This window comes from Podarcis raffonei, chromosome 6, assembly GCF_027172205.1.
Source record: "Podarcis raffonei isolate rPodRaf1 chromosome 6, rPodRaf1.pri, whole genome shotgun sequence".
In the NCBI taxonomy this organism is placed as follows: Eukaryota; Metazoa; Chordata; class Lepidosauria; order Squamata; family Lacertidae; genus Podarcis; species Podarcis raffonei.
In genome coordinates, this window is record NC_070607.1 from 84,671,766 (window position 1) to 84,692,261 (window position 20,496).

The window sequence follows — 20,496 nt, forward strand, 5'->3', positions numbered from 1 at the left end:
TTCTCTTACAGAGCAGCCCTATGCCTGCCTGCTCGGAAGTAAGATCCATTGGGTTCAATGGGACTTCCTCCCAGCTACGCACACACAGGATTGCATCCTTGGTCGTTATACAAAACCGTTGCAATAATGCATTTCTGCATTATTGACCAGGTGTTCCTAAAGCTCAGAGAGAGGTCACTGCAGTGTCTTACAGATTAAAACCAGTCACTTAAAAGTTCCATTCCTTGCACCGTGTTCCAAAATCTGCAGAATATCACCACTATGAATAGACCATACAGAATAGGCTCTTTTTTGGGGGGGGGGCCCTGTAGACCCACCATTTTGCTCATCAAGAAGCTAGATCCATTTACTAATTTGCAGAACAAACCCTGGACAGATCCACTCCATGCATTTAAAGGGCACCCAATGTACATTTTAAGCCCATGTCTTCCCCCGAAGAGTCCTGGGAGCTGTGGTTTGTTGAGGGTGCTAGGAATGTGTAGCGGTGTGAGGGGCAAACCACACTTCCCAAGATTCTTTGGGGGAAGTCATGTGCTTTAAATGTATGTCAGGTGTCCTTTAATAATTTAACGGTATGGCGTGGCTCTCCTTGCTCTTTGTCCAACATCTTTTTCCTCCAGACTGAAGAGAAGGTAATCGGTCCACAAAAACTTTATAATGGTCCCCATTTCGGAAGCCAAATTAGGGCAGCAGAACAGCAGTTTCATGTCTTGTGCACACTGCAATCCTTAAAAGCCTTGGGTGAAATTTATCTCTTACTAGTCGTGCTGAAGTCCTGGTGAAATCGGTGTGCAGTTAAGTGCATGCAGCTGCAGTCCTAAATGTGCGCAAATACCCTCTAAGAAATAAGCTAACTTAATGGGACTGAATTCTGAGGTAGCATCAGAAATGGGCTGCACACACTGACTTGCATGAAAATAAAGCGCCACTGATTTCAGTAGGGCTGGTGCCTCTATGCATTCTTAAGAGAAGACTGTACACCTGATTGTTGGTCTCTGGTCACTACGTGGGCATCCTATTGGAATAAAAGGCTCTTCTTGCAATTAATATGTTTAGGGTTTAGCCTTAAAGTTAATCCGTATGTTCATAGCCATTTGGAGGAAAATAGCATTGTGTATGTGCATTTCGTGTAGTGGGGGGGGGAAGAGAAGGTGGGGTGTATTTTCTTTATTCCACAATCGTGTTCTAAAAATTTCACATTCTCTCTCCAGCATGTGGAAGATCAGCATTTATTAATGCATGACCAGACAGTCATTAGAAAAGGTCAGTAAATCTGCATTCTCCTGTTCGTTTTCCCCCTCTTGTCTTCTTTTTAAAAAGATAAGAATTTCTAACCGATAAAGGCTAGTTTCATAGTGGTAGATTGTTTTGGAAAAAAGATTTTCTTCTGTGTAGCTTTTTTCTTTTTTAAAAAACGAAGTTTCTGTAAATGAAAAATAGAGCTCCCCTATTCCTTTCCAGTTCTCTGCATGAGCTAGCATGTGTGCCAGAGGCTGTATTCCATATACTGTAACCCATTTACTCCAAAGTAAGTAGGTTGTGGGTTTGACTGGAGTGTGCATTTGTTTACATACAGATGCTTTTAAAGGCTGTTAAAAAAAAATCCAGGATGTGGAATTTGGGACGAATAAAATGGGTTATTAAATTTTCTTGTGGAAACTTTAAAAACTAGTCTGAGCTGTAATTTCCCCAGGAACAGCAAATAACTGTACTTGCCATACCAGAAAAAAAAAATCCTGATGCAACATTCACATGGGTGAACTGTTGCTTTTTAAGCCTCAATATTCTATTGTATGGGAAAGCGATTGCTTCCCCTCTTGAGATTATTACCAAGTTATGGTTTTGCACTGTGCAGAATACAGTATGATTATGTCAAGAGTCTCTGAAATGAACGAGCTTCTATCCCTGAGTGTGTAAGGCAAAAATCTAAGGCTATTGCAGATACTTTTGAATTTTTGGTTCCTTATTCATATGGTCTTTGGAAGCGAAGCAGGAGTGTTTGGCAAGGCAGGTGAATTAATGAAGAATTGTCAAAAGCTGATTGGGTGGCGGGAAGAAATGTTCTATTGATCTAATCCGGGGAAGAGTAGATGTGGATCCCAAGTATTACAGGCTGGAGAAAAGGCTAAGAGCTTTTGCCTGTTGTCAAATTAACCAGGGAATGCCACTGTTTTGAAGCAAGGTCTTTATTCTCTCCTGCATCTAGGAGTTTGCCCATGTTGCTTTCCTTTCCTTATTAGAAAGGGAAGACTTGTCACTACTTTTATTAATGGCCTGGGTGGAGGGGAGATCACTGTTGAAAGATGCAGGCAAATACACAGATAGGTACAGGCAGGCATGGAGGGAGAAAAGTGAAATTGCCTTCAGGCTTTGTAAGCAGGGAGGAATGGGTTAATCTTGCTGCCCTATTGCTTCTAAATGCATGGGCTTTAGGATTTATCCACAGTGAAAAGTTTTCATTGGTGGCATTTTTTTTGGGGGGGGATGGACTGATGTGGGGGATACCAGGGTAGATGAACTCCTTGAATCTTGTTCTCTGTCCCTTCCTCCCCTTTTACTTTGTTTAAAAATAATAATCAAAGGAGAGCTTTTCCTGAAAAACCTCAGGGTGACTTGGAAAGGAAAAATGTGACTGAGAAAAAGCAGAAATGTTTTTTTGCTGTAAACTGTGCCGATCTGAGAATTAGCTCACGGCAGAAGTATTTTTTAATTTATTTTTTGCTGTCAGCTTCATGCCTCTTGATAATCTTCCTCTTTTGATAAATAAGAGTATTGGGCCTGATTGTTAAACCGTTTCCTGGTCCATATATTATGGGGGGGGAGGGGGGAGGGGACACCGGCCTTTGATTTGGCAAAACATGACTGTTTCTCAGGCACACATAAGATAAGTTCTACTGACTTGCTTACTTTACTACAATTCCTGCAATGCAACTGTGCATTTATGGCGGCTGTTTACAAATCCCCCCTCCCCACGCAAAGAAGCAGGAAATGCATAACTAAAAAAGAGGATATAGATTTGCATCAAATATGCAAATGTAGATATGAAAAATTATTACTGTAAGTTAAATAAATGCAATGATCTCATGATAGTGGGAAATACGGTGCCCTTTATGCTTGCTCAGTCTGCTATCCAGGTGAGGGGCAGATTCAAGGTTGATGTTCTCCCACCTTACGGTTCTTTGTTGTTAAAGACGGAACAGCTGTTCAGAGGATTTTCCCCTGTCGAGTAGGGCATGCAGCCCCCCAGTGCCATTTCAGGTTTCAGAAAAAGGAAACTTCCTTTAGTTAAATGAAGCTTGCATTTTATAGCAACAATAAAACTGAGCATTTCTGCCAGAGAAAAATAGGCTGCATTGCTGCAAACTGGAAAAGCAGTTAAGCATGCATATATATGCTCTTTTATCATTAAATAATCTTAGTAGGAGTGCATGAAATGTGGATGGTCTTCTACATTTTTCACTTTCTTACTGTATAGTTTGCAGTTAAAAGTTTCATGAGAACCCCATTGGGAAATGCATCTTAATGGGTTAATAAAATACAGTGGATTTATGACGTCTAATAGATCTATTAAATGTTAAGTGATTTAGACTTCCCTAAAGGAAAACCCCAAAGTGGGGGGAAAACACACCATCCTCTTTTCCCCCCTGTATATCTTGGTTCCCCTAGGTCCTATTTCACTAACGAAAAACAATGCATTAGGTCTCCCTTGCCAGAAGGATGGACTTATCGGCGTCGTGATCAACCCCAACGAAGTATTCTGCTCTGTTCCTGGGCGGCTTTCTCTTCTCAGTTCGACGTCTAAATACAAAGTGACAGTAGCAGAGGTTCAGAGAAGGCTCTCTCCTCCGGAATGTCTCAACGCTTCGTTGCTGGGAGGGGTTCTTCGAAGGTAGGAGGCTGTGATTTCCACCCCCCTCTTCTCTCCTCCCCCCCCGCCCCGTCAAAACTATTCCAGTGACTAGAGCTTCTCATACCACCTCTTAAGCCAAACGGCATGTAAATACCATTTTTGTGTCTCAACAATTTTGCGCAGGGAGAGAGAGTGAAATCCAAACGCTGCATCCTAATGCGGTTTATTTCCAAGCTCTGTGTTCACGCTCTTCTTTCTCTTTAGCACCCCTTGCATTTCCAGAAATGAAAAGTGTTATAACAAGTCTAGAAACAAGTTCTCTTTTTCCTGTTAATATGACACGTTGCTTCTCAGTCTACAAAAAGAGAATCTTGCACCCATTATTTTCAGGTTTTCTTACTCACTCGGCCGCCTGTGTACCAGAGTGTTTAAATGGCGTTCACATAAATTAATAATCGGCTGATTCCTCTCCCACCTTTCAACCCAAGGGTACAATTTCCAGTGTGCTGTTAAGGATGCCAACTGGCCAAACTTCTCACACACATAGATATGTGCCTACACCCATGTGTCTTTAATAGCAAGTCACAGGCGGGTGAAGCAAAGTGAGCCATGCTCCCTTCTAATGTCTGTGCACCAAGCTGCTGTTAAAGGCACAGCTGCAGAGACAGATCAATAAGCTGGCAACCCCTAGGGGGATCATCAGGGCAGCAGAACTTTGTTGGAAAGATGTCCAGGGCTCCTGCTCAGTGGAACAAGCAAGGGGGTCTCCAATGCAGTTAGAGTTGGCTTACTGTAGGCATAGGCAAACTCGGCCCTCCAGATGTTTTGAGACTACAATTCCCATCATCCCTGACCACTGGTCCTGTTAGCTAGGGATGATGGGAGTTGTAGTCCCAAAACATCTGGAGGACTGAGTTTGCCTATGCCTGGCTTACTGCATTTTGAACTAACACATATTGTTATCTAAAGACTGGACCCTCCCTTGCCCAAGATCATGAATTCTAACTTGGATAGAGAGAGGAGAGATCTTCTGAGCAAGGTTCTTGGATAGGTTAAAGCACACACACAGAGTGTTTTAAGAGCATCTGTTGTGGTTACTTTCTAAAAAGAACCAGAGCTATTGGCGTCCTTGAGGAATAATCAAAAGCATGTGGTTTGAAACACCAAAGGGGTGTGCTGGTGAATCCAGCTCAGACCCACCCTCCCCAATATTCCTCCTTCTCAAATGGTACTCCTGATTTCGAAGGCCTGGGCTGGGATTGCAATCTTGGTTAATATATCTATGCTTGTGCCGCAACAAATGCTCAACTTGATGCTCCATGCTTGTAAAAGGTTCAATTTTCATTACGCCTGCCGTAAGCGTAATGATCTTTGATAGTGTAAATGCAAAGGCAAAGCGTATTCTCCCCCCCCCCGCTTCCTTTCTTTTTGATCTTGCTTTCTGATGTTTATGTGATGGAGCATTAAAAAGTAGGTCAAAGCTTGTTTTTCCATTCTGACCCCCCCGCCCTCGATTCCTCTCCCCCCCCACCCCCGCGCAACACAACAGAACTGCACTGAATGTCAGTAATTTGGCATTTCTCAATTGCTTTGAAATGTGGCCTCTATCAGGGGTGTGTGGCTAAATAAAACACTGTCCACCTCTTTCCCCCTGCTATTTGCAGAGCCAAATCTAAAAATGGTGGCCGATCTCTAAGGGAGAAGCTGGACAAAATTGGCCTCAACCTTCCAGCTGGCAGAAGGAAAGCTGCAAATGTGACTTTGTTGACATCATTGGTGGAAGGTCAGTCTTAATTCTTTATTTTTTAAAAAGAGCCTTTCTGGGTAAAGGACAAACGAGGTGACTTGGATGAGCATGTCCTCTAAAGCTGTGTTGTTCCATTTTCAGACTTTAGCCCAAATATTCATATCTGGACTTTCTGCTTCAGCCGTTGCCAACATGGTTCTCTCCAATTGTTTCTGGACTGCAATCCCTGGCTGGGGCTGATAGGAGTTGTGGTCCAAAATGATTTGGAGGATGAAGGGCAGACCCACACCATGCATTTAAAGTACATCCAGCACACCTTTAAAAACTCCTGGGAATGGTGAATTTCCCCATTTGCAGAGCCAAAATCCCCAGTAAAGGTAAAGGGACCCCTGACCATTAGGTCCAGTAGTGACCAACTTTGGGGTTGCAGCGCTCATCTTGCTTTATTGGCCGAGGGAGCCGGCGTACAGCTTCCGGGTCATGTGGCCAGCATGACTAAGCCGCTTTTGGCGAACCAGAGCAGCGCACGGAAACACCGTTTACCTTCCCGCCGAAGCGGTGCCTATTTATCTACTTGCACTTTGACGTGCTTTCAAACTGCTAGGTTGGCAGGAGCAGGGACCAAGCAACGGGAGCTCACCCCGTCGCGGGGATTCGAACTGCCTACCCTTCTGATCGGCAAGTCCTAGGCTCTGTGGTTTAACCCACAGTGCCACCCACGTCCCTAAAACTCTTAACTAATTACAGTTCCCAGGAGTCTGCTCTATAAATATGCACTGGATGTAGTTTAGCTATCTGGTTCGGATCTGGTTCTGCTCTAATAGTGTTTAACTTGAATTTTTTGTTTTTTGTTTACCACAACCACATGTTGTTTCAGTGCTGCTGTTGAGACTTGCGCACCCCCCTTCCTGTTGAAGCCCAGTGCTCCAAAATCATTAGGAGGGAGAAAGAGAGAGAGATATATAAATGTAGGGGTGCAATTTCACAAGCGTTAAATTGGGGGTGGGGCCATTGATGTAATACAGGATGTAGGCTGCGTGTGTTTGTGGGGGTTAACGTTCATCTGAGACTGCGCAGACTCTAAACTGGAAACTGAGCTGCTGCAACTCCATCCTTGTGACTCATCTGTGTGTGAACAAGCAGCTGATCTGTGCTTGAGTAATCGACAATCCCAAGTTTTTATTCATAGAAATTTTTATGGCAGCGCTTCTGAAAAGATCTGGATAGCCAACGTGTGCATAGTCTCCTTTGTTTCTGTCTCTTCTCCCTCACCCCCAGATTATGTCTTGATCCATACTTTTACCGTTGGCCAAATAAATTTATTTCTAGCATGAGAAGGCAGAGTGTGCTCCACCATTGCTTTTCTGCAAGAGCTGCGGATGTGGTGTAAGCAGGAGAGCAAATCTGGTAGCCTCTCCAGTGGAATCCTAGGAACCTCTCATCATTTAACTAATTCATTTCCAGAGGCACATTAGTGTGTGTCCCGCCAGACAGTTTGGCGAATTCTTGCCCCACTGCATAACTTTTGATTAAGGAGTTTGATACAAAGCTTTAAGGGGACCAGATCTAGTTGAAATTAATCCATAAATTAAGAAAGTGTCTCAAGAGTTTTAAGAATCCGGAATGAGAATGTTCATTCTGATAACTAGCTTAGGAATGTCCCCGAGACAGCAGAGTTCAGTGGTGGAGAGTTCCCAGTAGAATCCAGTGTTTTGAAAGAGCAATAGCTCACCCATAATAAAAGCTCCATCAGCCTCCAATAACCTTCAGATCAGAGAGAACTGTTTCCAAAAGAATTATTATTATTTTTTTACTTGGCGGTGGAGTTTAAGGTGAGAGTGTAGCAGACAGAAAGCACATGCAGTGGTTTACTAAGTGAGAGCAATGCTTTATTAAAGCCATGGTTTCTTTGGGATAAAGAATCTTTGGGATTGCAGCCATGGGTTCTTTTTAGGTTTTCTACAAATAGAATGTGTGCTTAAAGCAAAAGTTTTAATGAAGGAGGAAGGGAGAACTACAATTCCCACCATCCATGACTGATAGCCATTCTGTTTTGGGCTGGTTTGAGTCTCAACAACATCTGCAGGGCTGCAGATTCCAAATTTTGGATTTGATGGATTTGCAGTTCCATGTCTTCATTAACTGATATAACTCAGGGAGGCCCTGAGCTAGTTCACATGTGCATGGATGTTTAACTTTGATGAATGGAAAATGAATGTATGAATGGCGTCCATTGAGAACAAGCATGTCTGAGATGATGCACCACCTGTCTGTAGCAGCTAATCTATGATGGTTCACTCAACACTTGCAAGAGATCACTTGGTGCATGTTCATCACTTTTATTGCAACATAGGCAAACCATCCTGTATTTTCTGAGCAAATGTGTTCCATTACCGGAATGCCGGGTCGATTGAATTCAAATGGGTGAAATATGCTTTGCATCCCACATCTTTTGTTTAACTGGATTGTCTGGGTGGAATCCGGATCCATTAAAATGAATAGTTGCTTTGCTAGTTGTTTTGATGGGAGTTGTCCTCAAGTTTTGGGTGAGTGTCTTTTTGGTTCAAGCTGCACCAGACGTATGGGAGGGGATGCGCCAAACTTGTAAGCCAACCGTGGTAGCTTCTGTCGCTGTGCGGCTTTACAAATATCTAAGCGGCTCGGAATTTTGTGTTCATCCAAGCTACTTAATTGTGAAGTAATATTTTGCAATCTCTTTTGACATCTTCCAAAAACAGTCTGGGAACAGAGGCCAATTACAGGATGAGAAGGTAGAATTTGGCTAATTATTGGGGTGGGGGTGGGGCGGGGACGTAGGATGATGCAAGAAACTCTGCCTCAATCCTAAACAAAATCCCTAGAGCTCCAGTCCGAAGAGGATGTTTCTGTATAGACAAATGTCCAAAAAAAGGGTTTCTTGCTGAAACCTAACAACTTGAAAATAAAGCAGGAAATAAGGTCTCTACAAACTCAATTTGCAATGATAATAAATAAAGAAGTTGAATGGAACATTAAAAGGTTAAGACAAAAAAACTTTGAGTTTGCAAACAAATCAGGAAAATGGCTTGCGTGGCAACTGAAAAAGAGAAAGGAGCAGAGTACAATCAATAAAATTAAGATAAATGGAGAGGAGACAGTTGATCCGAAAGAAATAAGGAGAGGTTTCTTGGAATTCTACAAACAGTTATATAAAAATAAAGAAAGGAACAATAAGAAGAAAATAGAAAGATACCTAAAAGAGAAAATGGTGCGGAAGATCCCGACAGACCAAAAAGACCAGCTGAATGCCCCAATAGGAAAAGAAGAAGTAAAGGAAGTGATAAAGGAGTTGAAGAGAGGGAAAGCTCCGGGTCCGGATGGGTTTACATCGAGTTATTATAAAGAAATGAAAGATGTGTTGGTGACCCCATTGACTGAAGTTTTGAACAACATTTTAAAAGAAAGAGACATTCCAGAAACGTGGAAAGAAGCGTTTATTACATTAATTCCGAAACAAGACTCGGATTTAACTCAAGTTAAAAACTATAGGCCTATCTCATTATTAAATACAGACTATAAGATCTTTGCAGGAATTCTTGCGAAGAGATTGAAAAAGATATTGATAAAACTCATACACAAAGATCAAGCAGGCTTCCTACCAGGCAGACAAATGAGAGATAATGTAAGAAACATAATTAATGTCATAGAATATCTGTCTGATAGGAGCGATAAACAAGCAATTTTAATGTTTGTAGATGCAGAAAAGGCCTTTGATAACGTGATTTGGGAATTTATGTTGAAAAACTTAGAATATATGGAAGTGGGACAAGAGTTTTATAATGGTATAAAGGCAATCTATACGGAGCAGAGAGCAAAATTGATTGTGAACAATGTTATTACAGAAGATATTCAAATATCCAAAGGAACAAGACAAGGTTGCCCACTATCACCACTGCTATTTATAACGGTTCTGGAAGTCTTCCTAAATGCAATTAGACAAAACAAGCAAATAAAAGGGGTAACAGTAGGTCAAAATGAGTATAAAGTTAAAGCCTTTGCCGATGATTTGGTACTGACTATGGAAGAACCATTAGAAAGTGTGAAGGAGGTGTTAGACGAAATGGAACAATTTGGAAGGGTGGCAGGATTCAGATTGAATAAGAGAAAGACCAAAATTATTGCAAAAAATATGGAACAAAGTATGATTGATTTGTTGCAGCAACGAACTGAGATAGAGGCGGTGAAAAAGGTTAAATATTTGGGAATTTGGTTATCACCTAAGAACATTGATTTGTATCAAAATAATTATATCCCGGTTTGGAAAGGAATTAAGAAAGATCTGGAGGTGTGGGCCAGAATGAAATTATCATTTTGGGGAAGAATATCTACGATAAAGATGACGGTGCTACCGAAAATGCTGTTTTTATTTCAGACTATACCCATATTAAAGGGTACAGGAACCTTCAGAGAATGGCAAAGAGTGATTTCAAGGTACATCTGGCAGGGGAAGAAGCCGAGAATAAAATTTAAGTTATTGACGGATGTAAAAGAAAGAGGAGGCTTCGCCCTGCCAGATATGAGACTGTACTATGAAGCAGCATGTATATGCTGGATAAAGGAATGGATAAAGCTAGAAAACAATGAGTTACTAGATCTTGAGGGTTTCGACAACAGATTTGGGTGGCATGCGTATCTATGGTGTGATAAAAAAAGGGTTCACAAAGGATTTGGAAACCATATCTTCAGAGGTCCACTAATAGAGGTCTGGGAAAGATATAAAAATATATTAGAACCAAAAGTACCACATTGGTTATCTCCGCTAGAGGTACTGAGTGTTAAGAAGATTAATATGAGAGAAAAATGGGGTACATATGGCGAATTGGTAACCAGTGAAGGAGGAAAATGGAAATTGAAGCCATATGAACAAGTTAAAGAGTATATGAATGACTGGCTGCACTATTTCCAAGTAAATGAAACATTTAAAAAAGACTTGAAGGATAAAGGATATGTTGAAAAAGAATCAATTTTCCAAAAAGACATAATAAATGAGTATAAAATTCTGTCAAAAATGTATAAGATATTGTTGGAATGGTATACTAAGGATGAAGAGGTTAAATCGGTAATGATACAGTGGGCAAGGGATGTGGGGCACAACATTCAATTCGAAGAATGGGAAAAATTGTGGAAAGAGAACATAAGATTCACGGCTTGTACGTTACTGAAAGAGAATGTGATGAAAATGTTTTATAGATGGTATATGACACCTGTAAAATTAGCAAAGATGTATAAGGTTGATAACAAATGTTGGAAATGCAAAGAAAAAGAAGGGACGTTCTTTCATCAATGGTGGGAATGTAAGAAAGTGAGAAGCTTTTGGGAATTGATATATAATGAGTTGAAAAAAATGTTAAGATATACTTTTGTGAAAAAACCTGAAGCTTTTCTTTTAGGGATAGTAGGAAAGGACATAAGAAGGAAGGACGGCAAGCTTTTCCAATACGCAGTAACGGCAGCCAGAATTGTGTTGGCCCAGAAGTGGAAACAAGAAGAGATACCGACAGTAGAAGAATGGAGACTAAAATTGACAGATTATGCAGAACTGGATAAACTAACTGGGAAAATTAGATATAGTAAAGATCAAAAGTTTATTGAGGACTGGGAAAAATTTGTGGACTATCTGAAAAATACATGTGGTATTAACACAACACTAGCAGGATTTCAAGAGGCACTGTAAAAAACAAATAAGTATTGTTTATTAGAAATATTAGGAATAAGGAGGAACATTGGCAATACGTAAAAAGGGAATGTGTATTAAAGGTATAAATATGGATGATTGTCAGAGACGCTGAAGGAAGTCCAAAACAGCTATGATTTGTTATATTCGAGATGTTTTTGATAAATTGTTGTGTTGAAATTTTCAATAAAAACTATTTTAAAAGCAAAAAAAAAAAAAAGAAACTTGTTTTCAAGAGAGCTTTGTTTGATCAATAGAGTAGCTCAATAGGTCTCCACCCCTTTTTGGAGTCTGGACCCACCATTAGCCTAACATTTATGCCGTGGGAAAACCAGGCCATCTCCCCCCCCCCACGAGAGTATGGCAGCCGTTTGGGGCACCTTGGTCTCTGGCACGATTTCGGGAAAAGATCTCCCCCCCCCGAAAAGTGTTTTTTTGGGGGGAGAGGTCCATGATCTTGCAAGGCGCCCCCAAATGTCTATGTGTTTTTGGCGCTGTACCCGAAGAAAATGCTTTTTCCTAGCCTGTGATCTCGTGTGGTTCACGTGACTTGTGCAGGATTTTGGACCTGGAAGATGGTGTCCCGGATTTGGGCCATGTTGTGTTGGAGGGTATGGTATGTGAGGACTCACGCCGCCTTATTTCCACATATTTATATGGTGACAATGCTACTGCTGAAACCCTCATTAGGTCAGCCTGCAACCCAGTTAGCATAGCTTTTGTCAACCTGGTGCCTTCCAGATGTTTGGGACAGAAGCTCCCATCAGGGATCAGAGCCTGGGTGAAACTGATGGGAACTGTAGTCCAAATGGTAGATTGCTTCAAGACGGTGTGGACCTTCTCTTGTTCCCCGCTGAAAATCACTTCCTCTTCTGCATCGTGTGTTTGTGTGTGTGGAGGGGGATAAGTTGGTGCGCTCACAAAGAGACAGGCCCTGTCCACTCTTGGGCCTGGCTGTGCCAACCTGTAGCTCCCAATGTATTACTAATTTCACCCCAGAGATTCTAGTCCTTGATGGTGAAAAAGTTTCCCATCCCTAGACTAGCTGATCCACACCCTAGAACAAACCAATAGGCTAGCTAGAACAAGGGGGTGAGGTTTGTGAGGCCTTGGCCTAATTTTCCTTGGGCAGCAAGGAGAAATGGAGGACACTGCACCCATATTGTGGACTTTGGCCACTGGTTGCACCAGCTTGGTCCCTTGTCCGCACACAGCCCCTGACAGGCCACCCTCAAGGGTTATCCTGTGGCAGAATTCTGTCAGTCACTGGTTTAGACTAAGAACAAAGAAACCCCTTTTGCAGCCTTTGGATATCAAGGCAGAATTGCTCAGGTGCTGTAAATTAAACATAAATTATGAGCCTGCTGGAAAATTAACTTGGACTTTATGGTCTTAAGTAGGGCATATCATGAAAATGGTGTATTATGTAAAATTTGTGCTGCAAACTGCTTTTGTTTTTTTTGGAGGGGAGGTATTAAACTAATATTAGATATTAACTTAATATCTAATGTAACTCACCCTGGGACCTTGGGGTGAAGGGTGGGTAATTAATAAAATGAATAAGAAGAGGATGATAATCACAGCTTTATTTTTGTGGTTTCTTTCTCATCTTTTCCAGGCGAAGCTGTACATCTTGCCCGAGATTTTGGCTATGTCTGTGAAACTGAATTTCCTTCCAAGGCTGTGGCCGAATACTTAACTCGGCCGCATCTGGGGCGTAATGAGATGGCTAACAGGAAGAACATGCTGCTGGCTGCAAAGTAGGTATTCTCTTTTTGAACATGAGCACCCTGGATGACTAGTTTGTATTTTAGCATTTGTATCGTAACCCTTAGTTCTACATAAAGGAGGACTGTGATCTGCATGTTAAAATATTTAGGGCAGGCATAGGCAAAAATCTGGCCCTCAAGATGTTTGGGACTACAATTCCCATCATCCCTAGCTAATAGGGGATGATGGGAATTGTAGTCTCAAACATCTGGAGGGCCGGAGTTTGTCTATGCCTGATTTAGGGGATGGTGGCAGTTGTTGAAGCTTGCTTTAAGGCAAGGCTTCCTGATATTGCTGGATGGGTCATGCTGGATGGAGCTGATGGGAGTTGAACAATTACCTGAAAGTTTCCCTGTCCGCAACCTATAGGCTGGTTCCAAGTTCAAGGGCCCTCTGCCTAAAGTTTACAGATGGGTCCCCTCCCGCATCAGTGCATTTTTAAAAAATTAAAGCAAGCTTAGGTTTCTGAAGATGTTGAATGTATATGTTTGCCTGATACTGTCTTAAGCAATGCTACAGAATATCGGGGTGATTTTCATAGTAATAGAGCAAATTGTCTGAATTCTTATGCTTTTTGACATGCAAAGTTCCTTGAGTGGGGAGGGCTGTTCATTTCCTGGCAGCTCCAGGGAGGGTAGAACAAGACTCATTGCAAAATGCTAAAGAGCTGCTGTTGGTTGATCTCCGTTGACCCTCTGTGGTGCTCCAGATGTTCTTGGACTCCAGCTCCCATCAGTCTCAGCCAGCATGGCCAGTGGCTACTGATGATGGGCGTTGTAGTCAAACAGCAGTTTCTTCATCCCTGCTTGTAGGCAATTTACTCATTGAGACTGGACAAGGCTCTGACTCCGTATCAGCCTGTTTCCTGTGCTCCTTCCGAAGTTCAGCTAAGCTGGGTTCAAACTCACCAAAGTGAATGCTTTAGTTCAAATTAGAGTGGTGGAGTTAATTGCATGCTTCATCTCTCCTCCCTCCCCAACTAAAAGTCACGCACAGCATCCAAAGGGGCTTCAGTGTTTGGTTTTTGCTCATCACCCACCCTCTCCAACAACAAGCTTTTCCTCAAGGTTTGGGAAGACCTTTTCAGGACAGCGTGGGATGTGGCTGGTTGGTGGTGGTGGTGGTAGGAGGGCTTTGGTGGAGAATGTTGGAAAATTGGTGGGACTTGCCTTGTGCAAATGGGTGTGTTTCTCATCCATGCAAAATCACCATTCAGCTCAAGACAATAGTTCTTTAAAAGACTTCCATTTTGGGGGTGACACTCGCAGATTGATGGGTACTAAAAGAAAGCTTTTGAGGTGAATTTTGTCTGATGTCTAAATCTACCAAATATTTTTAATTTGAGTATTCTTAAAGCAACCTTTCGCTTTTTGTTTCCCCACATGTGTTTTGTCCTAAGATTTTTTGTGTGTGTGAGTGTGTTTTTAATGGAATAGTGGACTTCTCTAGGAGGCTGTAGCTATTTTGTGTTTAAAAAAATGTTGGATGGACCTCAGGATTGCATAGCTAGTTCCTGATACAATAGAGTTTTATAGTGATTTGTGCCAAAATCTGGTTTGGGTACCATGGTGTCTGCTTAGAGCATTTTGAGGTTTGGAGGGCAGCCAGATTTTTACTGAATCCAGTGGTGAAGTTCTCTTTGAATGGAGAAAGGATTTTAAGAAGAAATCTGAAGGCTCCAGAATGCATCACACGTAGGCTATTGTTCCAGGATGACAGCTTTCCAAAGTAGAGCATTACGTATGTTTCTGCATTTGGGGCTGGATGAAAATGCTTTTTATTTTTAAATGGTGCTTAAAATGTCAATAGGAGGAAATAAGGACCTTTTAGCTTTAATATGTCTTGGCGAATGCTTGCAAGATCCTTGGAAGATCAAAAGGCATCACGTGCCTTTTGGAGCACAGATTCATCAAATCCTAGCAATACGGTGATCCCTGTGGGGGTTTTAAGATGTGAAACATCCAAAAGCATTTTAGGTGCATCCAGCAACACATTTCCACTTACAGCCTGCAAACTTGGTGAATGGTTTGGAATTTGCAGGTATTTAAACTTCAACCATATTTCTCCAGTGAGAGCTAGCTAGCTAAATTCCCTGTCTCTGTTCTGTTGCCTTCCATACCTTCTGCAAAACCAAAGCTGTGGAAATTGTCATGCAACTGTACCTTAAAAGCAGATTAAATAAAGCAGGTCTAGCAGAAGATCATATGGAAGGGAAGCTTTTCCTTCCAGTACCCAGGGCCTGGTACACTAGTACCACCCTCCAGAATTGAGCCTGGTGGCTATGTGGGTGCTTGTGCCAAGTTATAAGGATTGGCGTAATACAATCTTTTCTTGCTGCCCAAGTAATACCCTGGCAGCAGTATTCTGCACTAGCTGCACCCTGTGGACTGTATTCAAGGGCAGCCACACACAGTGCATTGCAGTAGCCCAGCTAAGAGGTTGGTTTACTGATGCCTGACTGTCCCAGCCCAGGAAGTGTTTGTCACGGAACATAGCAGCTTCTTATCTACCAAGTCAGACCATTAGTTTCTTGTTGTTTGGGAGAACAGTTTTCCCCAGACCTTTCTGGAGAAGCCAAGGGTTTTACCTGGGGCCTTTTTAAACGCACTCCACCCCTGAGCTGAGGCCCTTTCCTTACCCACCTGTGCTTTCAGAGAAATTTTAAATTTTAAATTTATTAAATTTGTATACTACCCTTCATCTGCAGGGCAGTTCACAGGTAGCTTAGGAGTATACTCCTCTAATCTATGCAGCTGCTTCTTTGGGGAGTGTTGCCTTATTGAGGACAGGCCATCTCACTAATTTCTGTACCCATGAGCCACTTACCCACAGCAGCTCCATCTAATCATGATTCCACTTCAGTTTGTTGGCTTGCATCCAGCCCATCACTGCCTACAGGCACTGGTCCAGGACTTGCACATCTTCTTCTGATTCAGATGGCATGGAGCGATAGAGTTGGGTGTCACCTGTAGGCTATTGCACTCCAAATCCCCAGAGGATATCTAGTGATTCCATATTCACGCTGACTAACATGGGAAACAAGACGGATCCCCATGGATCTCAAACCCCTTGCCCAAGAAAGGGTGTGTGTGTGTGTGTGTGTGTGTGTGAGAGAGAGAGAGAGAGAGAGAGAGAGAGAGAGAGAGAGACAAGGCAGTAGTTGCATAGAAACTTGGTGTCCTGTTGAGGAAGATAGTCTTTCAGTACGATGGGCACCTTCTTCCTAAATTAGGTTCCTCTGGACCCGCCCAGTCAGACCCTCCCTGCCACATCTTAAAAGCCATGGTGGGCACAAGGGTCGAGAGAGCACACACACATCCCTGGGCCTCAGTAACTGAAGCTCATATTGCAAACTTTGAGCAGATGGTGCTCTAAAGGCCCTCACAGGACCCGCATCAACTGTGGGGTCAGTTTGCGGCGGAGATGAGTGACTCAAAGGCCCCCAAGGGCCTTGATGAAACTTTCACGATGTGCTTAAGAGTGTTTAGCCATGAAAGGTCTCAAATTGATAACACGGTGCAAAATAAGCAGTTAAAAAAACACACAAAGTAGTCTTATAGGAGGCAAAGAGATTTGCCCTCCCTCTTAAAATTCTGAGAGCCAATGTATGAAATCGTAGCCTTCTCTAGAAATAATAATATGAATACTGGCTTCCCCACTGCCCTCTTGAGGTGGTCTTGAAGGTGCCAATGGCAAGTGCATTGGTGATGTCAGAAACACCTGTTTCTTAGGCCCCTCCTCCAAAAGGCTCCGCCCACACTTGCACTCTACTGGGATTGATTTGCTTCCTTCCTTGGTGGTGCTCTTACTGCGCTGAAGGGGTGGCTGGTGGGAAAAATCAGCCTCCCTTCACTCCTGCCGTCTCTTTTACCACCTCCTTTGCCCTACCAGCTTCTGAGCTTTGCTACATGGAAGAACAGTCTGATTCGGTATAAGATAACTGCTTTTGTTTAGCCTACCTTGGAAGGTTGCTCTGAGGATAACAAACACACTGAACTGAGCTGTACAAACAGCTGACTTGTGTGACACAGGAAATGGCAGTTGTGTTCTTCATTTCTTTCAGTTAGCTCAGTGTTCCTCACGCTTGGGGGCAGGGATCTCCAGCTGTTGTTGGACTACAACTCCCATTATCTCCAGTTGGCAGAGATGATGGGAATTGTAGTCCACCAACAGCTGGAGACCCAAGTCTGAGAAACACTAAGGTAAAGGTAAAGGGACCCCTGACCATTAGGTCCAGTCGTGGCTGACCCTGGGGTTGCGGTGCTCATCTCGCTTCATTGGCCGAGGGAGCCAGCGTACAGCTTCCGGGTCATGTGGCCAGCATGACTAAGCCGCTTCTGGTGAACCAGAGCAGCACACGGAAACACTGTTTACCTTCCAGCTGGAGCGGTACCTATTTATCCACTTGCACTTTGATGTGCTTTCGAACTGCTAGGTTGGCAGGAGCAGGGACCGAGCAACGGGAGCTCACCCCGTCACGGGGATTCAAACCACTGATCTTCTGATCGGCAAGTCCTAGGCTCTGTGATTTAACCCACAGCGCCATGCCATGCATGTCCCTAAACACTAAGGTAGCTGACCTTAAAATATATTTCTGTGTTTTAGTATACATGGGGAAGTGATTAGACACACCCACCTACACACCTGCCCACTGTAATATCATTCTTGACTTTCTGATTTGGCAAGCTGATTTTGGCAACCTTTTTAACTGTGGCGGCCGATGGTTTTGTTGAAAGTTAATTCAATGTGTTGTCTCTTGCAGGCAGATCTGCAAAGAATTCACTGAACTCCTCACTCAGGACCGCACCCCTCTTGGCAATGCGAGGCCGAGCCCCATCTTAGACCCTGGCATCCAGGGCTGCTTGACTCACTTCAGCCTAATCACCCACGGCTTCGGGAGCGCTGCGATCTGTGCTGCCATGACGTCCGTCCAGAACTACCTGAACGAAGCGCTCAAAATAGCAGACAAAACGTACATGAACACCGGCGACCAGAGCCCTGCAGAAACCAATAAAAGCATTGAGAAAATGGACAAGCACCGGAAGTGAGTGAGAAAGCGGAAGAAGCCAGACTTTTGTATACTGTTTCTCGCACACAGACTTTAAGATCGTCTTGCCTAGAGGGCATGTAGATAATCTTGTTACAACTTGCTTCGGGGCGTGTTTTTCGTTTTTTAAGCATCCTTTTCAGGCTCCTCTGTGAGATACATGTGTCTCTCTTTCTCTCCTTTCTTTAAAGCTGCTGTTATCCATTCATTGTGGGACCAGGGAACCGAAGATAAACATGAGTACAAGCTTTTAATTTCATTTTTAAAAGAAAAAAAAAACTTTTTAAACAGTACAAAGTGGTGCTATTTTTTTTTCTTGTATGGAAGTCTGTTTAGTGCTGTTTCTCAAAACTTTGAATAAGATGCTCTTTTTCATTGCGTACATCCTGATAGCAGCGTTCAGATGGAACACTAAACCGTGGTTTTTTAATGTTACCTGAAGCCCTGGAATCGAGAACCTCCTTCTTTGCAGTTGCAAAGATGAGATAGGAAGCGTTTGCTTCCTGCCTGACACCAAGTATAGTTTATCCGTATATTAAAAAAGGACAAACCATCATTAGTGTAAATCAATCTGCCCCAGTTGATGCTCTCTAACTGTCTTGGCCTGCAGCTTCCATCAGCCCATGGTAAGAGATTATGGGAGTTGTAATCCAAAATGTCTGAAAGGCATCAAGATTGGGTGCAAGCTATGGTTTGATAATAACAATTCAGAACTATAAACCCCACGCTGACCCGGGTTGCTTCAATAAATCACACGTTTACACACAAATCATTGTTTATCATTCTGAGATGTCACAATAAACTAAGGTTAGTGTTAAACAGAAGGCAAATGCTTCCAGTTTCCCTCTCATGGCTGTGCCAGAGAATAAGAAGAGAAGAATGGGACCATCAAGAAGGTTATAAGCAGGATTTCCCTGGTTCTGGAAATCTTTGGAAACCAGCAACAACATAACTCAGTATTAACCCCAGGGTATCTGAAGCCTTGATAAGGCACCCAGGACTGTAAATGTAATGGAATTTTTTATCCAAAGGGAAGTTGAACTTGGTATAAAGTGAAATAAATAGTCTGATGGTTATTTGAACACCTTGCATCACCTTGCAACCTCTTGGGGGCTTTTTGAGAGTGATTCATACAAATCCTGGAAGTTATTCTAATGCAGACTAAGCTTCTGCTGGACTCAAATGAACACAGAGCAGCAAGCACTAAAGTGGGGAAGCGGAACCTTCAGCTGCTCAGATCTTGTTGGACTACAGTTCCCATCATCCTCAGCTGGCATGGCTGGGGATGATGGGACTTGGAGTCCAACAGTGCCTGGGAGACCACAGGCTTCCCATCCCTGCAGTAAAGCGTACTGTAGCAGTTCTTCTTACACAAGGAAAAACTAGTTCAAGCTAAAAAGAATGCAAAAGAAACTTGCTTCCGTTTTTCAAATGCCAGGATATTGCAGCTTTATATATGTCATCAGGTCTTGTGTTTTTAAAATAGGAAAAAAACTTGAAAGAATAGGCACATTTTTTAATTTTTTTTGCCTATATAGGCCAAAAAGTTATATATATATGAATATATAAATATATATAAATATATCCAGGGAGGTTTTTATGTGTATAAGGGAAAACAGTGTGTTGGAATGTATATATTTATTTATGTGTAATTTAATGGGTCTTGTAAATAATGGTGAACATTTTAATACTTTTTTTTATAAATGGGCTTCAAAATTTAAAATCCCCCCTTTCCTCCCCCCAAAAGGTAATGGGTAAGCTCAAATACACTGCTACACAGGTCTGTTTATGCTGGGTATTTAAAAGTGACTTTTTACAAAAAAATAAAAATGAAAATCCTGAATTCTTGCCACTGTAGAATTTTGTATCCGATCTGAGGTGTGTATTGACAAAGCAATAACTTTGTGTACCTGGTATCCATTCAAAAGGAGTGTGTTTGTTGTGTGTGCGTGCGCGTGTGTGTGTGTGTGAGAGAGAGAGAGAGAGAGGGAGGGAGAGAAGAAGAAGAATGGAAGTCATAAAAAAAACCCTATATCCCACTTCACTTGTAAATGTCTTCCTGTTACCCAAAAGGCATTGTATAGGATAATCCATATAATAAAAATATTCTGGATAGAAAGTATTGAATGGTGTTTAACTGGAAGTGGGTTGGGGCGGGCAGGAAGAGGAGGAGTGTTTTTGCGTCTTATGGGGGATGGGCAGCAGAATACCGAAAATGGACATTGTAATTGAATACACAGTTCTTTATAGTGCATCGAACTAATGGAACAGACATGTGAAGCTGAGTGCCAGCGCAGCTAATGGTTTCAATTATATCAGGAACCATCTCTCTATTGCCATGACTGCTCTCTTCCCCTACCTCCATCCTC

General features: G+C 42.5%; 1 protein-coding gene across 4 annotated transcripts in view; it reads left to right on the forward strand.

Moving 5' to 3' along the window:
• TFAP2C (transcription factor AP-2 gamma) overlaps nt 1-18,951 on the forward strand; it is a 35,432-nt gene extending 16,481 nt beyond the window's left edge. For 3 of the 4 annotated variants that reach the window (XM_053394318.1, XM_053394317.1, XM_053394320.1), the window contains exons 3-8: nt 1,212-1,263; nt 3,667-3,889; nt 5,515-5,633; nt 12,929-13,070; nt 17,843-18,124; nt 18,319-18,951. In XM_053394318.1, the coding sequence (XP_053250293.1) occupies nt 1,212-1,263; nt 3,667-3,889; nt 5,515-5,633; nt 12,929-13,070; nt 17,843-18,124; nt 18,319-18,361 (861 nt within the window). In that variant the 3' untranslated portion in view covers nt 18,362-18,951. The remainder of the gene's footprint in view (nt 1-1,211; nt 1,264-3,666; nt 3,890-5,514; nt 5,634-12,928; nt 13,071-17,842; nt 18,125-18,318) is intronic. The other variant, XM_053394321.1, reaches the window with a different exon arrangement.
• The last annotated feature ends 1,545 nt before the right edge of the window (nt 18,952-20,496 follow it).